Source organism: Quercus robur, chromosome 3, assembly GCF_932294415.1.
Source record: "Quercus robur chromosome 3, dhQueRobu3.1, whole genome shotgun sequence".
Taxonomy (NCBI): Eukaryota; Viridiplantae; Streptophyta; class Magnoliopsida; order Fagales; family Fagaceae; genus Quercus; species Quercus robur.
Window position 1 is genome coordinate 62,552,564 of NC_065536.1, and position 5,250 is coordinate 62,557,813.

At 37.7% G+C, this 5,250-nt stretch overlaps 1 protein-coding gene across 1 annotated transcript; it reads right to left on the reverse strand.

The window, feature by feature from the left end:
- Nucleotides 1–2,704: 2,704 nt before the first annotated feature.
- On the reverse strand, nucleotides 2,705–4,010 carry LOC126718782 (PR5-like receptor kinase). The gene has a single exon (XM_050421135.1). It carries the CDS (start codon nucleotides 3,729–3,731, stop codon nucleotides 2,799–2,801), a length of 933 nt encoding a protein of 310 aa, XP_050277092.1. The 5' UTR covers nucleotides 3,732–4,010; the 3' UTR covers nucleotides 2,705–2,798.
- Between the last annotated feature and the right edge of the window lie 1,240 nt (nucleotides 4,011–5,250).

A 5,250-nucleotide genomic window follows, 5' to 3' on the forward strand; every position in this document is an offset into this window, starting at 1 on the left:
CTAAATCAGTTTTGACATTAGTGTTCTCAATTTCAACATTATTACTAGGAGGAACAAAAATAGTAGTACTAGCAGAAACAATACTAGAAGAAGAGAAATCATACCCTAAATTGGTTCGATTAGAAGCAGATTTCTGAATGCTAAGCATCTCGTTAAGCTTTGTACTTAAAGCCCTCTCTAATTGAACTCTGACTTGAAACAGCTCCGCTTCAAGTTTCTTGGTCTTCTCAACCAAAAAATTATTCTCCAATCTCAGTGTTCCAATAGTTTGATTGGTTTCATCAAATTTTGTGAAAAGCTTTTCACGATCAAGCTCCACCTCACTGAGTTTCTTGGGGGCCAGCCTATAAAGTTTCTCATACTTCTCAGAAACCTTGTACAATTTCTCATAGGCTGTATGGATATCATCTTGATCATCCATTTTCTCGAACTTAGAATCTACCAAGTCCTCTTCTTCATCCACATCTTCAACAATCCCCTCGGTAGGATTTACAGTAGCAGTGAAGGCATTCAGAATTCCATCATCCTCATTTTCTGAATCATCCTCAGGTTTTGTGTCATTTAATGTAACAGCAAGTGCCTTGCTCTTCCTAAAGCTCTTGAGATATGTGGGGCATTCCTGTTTCATATGTCCAAAAGCTTGACACCTGAAGCACTTTGGTCCTGAGGGAACAATGTACTAACCGCCATCCCTAGCATCCTTCTTCCCTTTGTCTTGGCTCTTGAACAGTGAGGAGCCAAATTGCCTACGATCCTTGTCGAAGCCCTTCATATTGGCATTCTTCATGAACTTCTTAAATTGCCTTGTAATGTAGGACTTCATCTTAGAATCTTCAACGTCTGAAGATTCATCAGTATCATTGCTCTTGGCCTTCAATGCCATGCTCTTGCTCTTACTCGATTTCCCGATCCTTGTCAAACCTAACTCATAGGTCTGTAGATTTCCAACCAACTCTGTTAAAGGAATTTTCTCAATATCCTTTAATTCCTCAACCGCGGTGATCTTGGCATGGAATCTCTTGGGTAAAGATCTAAGCACCTTTCTCACAATTTTGGGTTCAGGAATGGTTTCTCCAAAAGTGAAAGCTGAGTTTACTATGTCCTTGAGCTTGGCATAGAACTCATCGAACGACTCATCTTCCTGCATCTTGATCTCTTTAAAACTAGTAGTGAGCTTTTGAAGCTTCAAGTTCTTGACAGCCTTTGTTCCCTTATAGGTTGTTTGAAGAATGGTCCATGCTTCCTTCGCAGTATCAGTGGAGGATATCTTCTTGAACTCCTCATTTGTGACCACACTAAATAAGGCATTCAATGCCTTGCTGTTAAAGTTTGCTGTCTTAATCTTAGCATCATCCCAATCGACCGGCGCTTTTGTAGGCTTAGTTCAGCCTATCTCCACAGCTTGCTGTACTTTCTTATCTAAAGATTGCAAGAAAGCTCTCGGGCATACTTTCCAGTATGCATAGTTAGTGCCATTAAATAAATGAGGTATAATAAGAGATTGTCCTCTAACCATGACAAACAGGGATCAATGAATCACACAGTAAAGATTAACCCTAATCAGAGTGTGTCTGCTTTGATACCACTTGATAGGCTAAAAACGTATTGACCCCTTGTGATGAATTAATTGATTAATTAGCGAAGTTTATTAATTAATTAAATTAATATGCAAGATGCGTGGTAGCATAAACAAATCACCAATTAAACTAAGTATGTAGCGGAAATTAAATTGACACAGTGATTTGTTTTCGAATGGGGAAAACCTACATGGCAAAAACCCCACCGGGTAATTTTAAGGTCACCACTCTCGAGAATTCACTATTATCATAACAAGCGATTACAAAGTAAAGGAATCTCAGTACCTTATACTAACCTACAATTGAATCCTTACCCCAATACCCAATTGGACTTGTTCTGTAGTGACAATCTCTCCTTTTCAATGCACGGCTCTCAGTACGTGACTAACCAATTGCACGAATCCCAGTACTCGACTTCAATCACCAACTAGAGAAGGTTGTTGGTTACAAAGTTCTTCAATTCATCACACGATAAAGATCAAGAAGTTGCTTGGTCACAAAACCCTACAGTGTACAAACACAGCAGCTTCTTCAAGAGAGAGATGAACTAGGGCAAATTTTGTCTTTAGTCACAATTTGCATGAACAAAACTTTGCTCCACACTTATGCAACTTGTGTCACCTTTGACGGCTCTTAAAATAATCCTTATATATGTCTAGGGTTGTGAGAAAAGAAAGCCCAAACATATACCCACAGATTGGATGAAAAACAAACCAAAAATTCTAAGTTTCATAAACTCCAACAGATACCCTATCTGTCGAGCCACAGGATTCAAACAGCTCTCTAAGCCTTGATAGATGCTAGCTGTCGAGCTTTAATGAACAGCACTTTCAACCTTGATTCTTGGACAGACTTGCATGGTTTTAACAATTGAACTTATTGAAACCTTGTTTCTTGAAACATTAAACACATTCTTAATCTACCCAATTATAAGTAAAATGTGTTTTGTCAAAAGATTAGCCAATTACATAAAATAGTGACATATGTTACTAAACATGTGAAACACATATGTCCTAACACATATTGTTAAGACATACATGACGATTACTACTTGTAGACTTGCAGCATAGCTAATTCATAGTCGAAGCCACAATGCCAGATATTCATATTGTAGGTAATCATAAAAGGATATTCATCTACAAGTCCAATATCAACATAGTTCACAAAGATGTTCATTACCATCTACAACAAATTAAAAGAAATACAGAACAGAGATGCATTTCATAATGACATTGTTGTAGTAGAAGAATCTACCGTTGTTCTTGGTGGGGAAGACAAGAAAGGCTTGGGAGAAATTTGCAAGGAGTCAAGGCTTCCTTCCAACATATCCACCACTTTACTGATTGATGGTCGGCTTGAGGGATCAGTCTGTATACACCACAAACTTACTATTATCATCTTCTTTGCAATTTCTTCATCCTCTTTGCTAATGAGGCCTTGCAGTCCTAGTTCTTCATCAAGTTCAATGCGCTTGTAAATCCAGTGTGGAAAATATATTTCACTGACATGATCAACACTAACATCAATATTCTTTCGTCCCCCAACCATTTCTAAAACCATCATTCCATAACTGTAGACGTCTGACTTATGAGAGACCCTACCAATATTTCTACAAAATACTTCTGGAGCTATATATCCTGTAGTTCCCCTTGCTCCCAACATTGATATGACACTCTCTTCTCTAGGGCATATTTTTGCAAGGCCAAAATCAGAAATCTTTGGACAAAAGTTTTCATCCAAAAGAATGTTGTGAGGCTTTATGTCAAAATGCAAGATTCGTGTGTTGCAACCTCTATGTAAGTACTCTAATCCTCGAGCAATGCCAATTGCAATCTTGTATAATGTTTCCCACCCCAATTGACGGTCAGCATTTGAGGGATTTTCTTTATATATGAATTTTTCAAGAGATCCATTTGGCATAAACTCATAAATGAGAGCTCTTTTATTAGATTCTTCAAAGCAAAAACCCATAAGAGTGACAATGTTAACATGGGAGGTCCTACTAATGCTTGCAACCTCGTTAAGGAATTCCTCTCCATTGCCCTTTGATTCTTTCAAAACCTTCACAGCCACAAAACAACCATCTTGTAACTTTCCCTTGTATACACCACCATAGCCCCCTTGTCCTAATTTATCCTTAAAGAAGCTAGTCATTTTCTTTATATCTGAATAACTGTATCTTCTAATTGCTAGTGGTTCATTTTTCCTTAGAAAGGCCTCTACACTCTGACAGGTTAAAGTTTCCTTCTTCCAAAAATAAATAATTTTCTTAGATGAGAGCTTTTCACAGTAGTAGCAGATTATAACGACCAGAACTCCAATTCCAGCAAATGAAGTGACTGTAATCAAAGAATAGAGATCACAAAGTTATGCAGCGCATAAAACAGAGTAGCTCAAATTATCCCTTGAGATCTCTTGAACCTTATAAAATTTACATTTCTTGTGGTGACAACAGACTAACAATGAAGAAAAAAATTGAAAGAATGGCTTGGCATGGGACTTGGGTTACCTTATGCAAAATAGAGTAGTGAGGTTTTGATTGACAGGCAGACTGGTTGCCTTGGAGAAAAATCATGAATTGTGAAAATTATCTATTGCAGGTCAATGAAGACATTTATGCATCATTGTAGTTGAAATTTTGAGGACAGGTTTTAGAAGTCTTCTTATGGATTCTGTATAATACAAGCACATCCTTTTGAATGATAAAAAATAGGCAAATGGAGCCATGACCAAAACTAAGATAGAAGTTATTTGAAAACTTATCATTGTATGAGATAAAAAATAAATGCAGTATAGCTTTGATGGTTAGCCATACCCAGTCAAGGAGAAAATCATGATGGCTTGGAACTGTACCTTAGCTGTGTTGAAAAAACAAATGTCACTTTTAAGATGGAATAATTTAATTTCCATATACTGTCCAAACACTCGTGAATATCGATTGCAACAAGAAGTATGATTGAAGAGGCATCTTACCTAATGCTATCATTAGTACCCTTTTGTTATTCCCTGCAGCAAGATCCATACAAAAATTGTGTTAGTTAAATTGGCATGCTTTGAAATCTTAGCAGCCTTGCACAGGCACTTGAAAACCAGCTCAGGTCTCCTATATAGTTTTCATTGCAAAGGAGTTACTTTTATGACTTATAACCTAAATTTATAAATTTTGAATAAGGAGAACCAGTTGGTGCTAGAGATAGACAGGTTGGTTTGGTGCTAGATTGAACCGGCCACCCAGAAGGGATATGCTGTTTATAAAAGGTATACAATTGGATTTGAGAAGGCAGAGTTTGAGACTCTTTAAGTGTCTCGGTTTGGTAGAAAATTTCATGGATGGTGTAATTGTTATTGGATATGAGGATAGTTGGATGGCCATTATTGTAGCCAGATAGGAGTTTTGCTTGTCTTGGATGTAGAATGGGAATCTTATGGGTTGCCCATCACCACAGGTTTTAGGCACATTGCAGGTTTGGAAGAATGGGTCCACTACACCGAAGGATTTTTTTGGTGCAAGGTAAAAAGAAGAGGATGCTTAGGATTATCAATGGAGAAATGGATGATAGAAGGATGTTTAATTTGGTTTTGGTGGGTTGTGGTTGAGGTTGCTGGTGGGTGGTTGGTTGATTTTGGCCGGTGGTTGCTAGCGGTGATTTTGTGGTTGTGGTAGTGGTGGTGG

Bases quoted from the DNA above. Each gene is read 5' to 3' on its own strand.
- LOC126718782 (XM_050421135.1), bottom strand. From the start codon at position 3,731: ATGACTAGCTTCTTTAAGGATAAATTAGGACAAGGGGGCTATGGTGGT.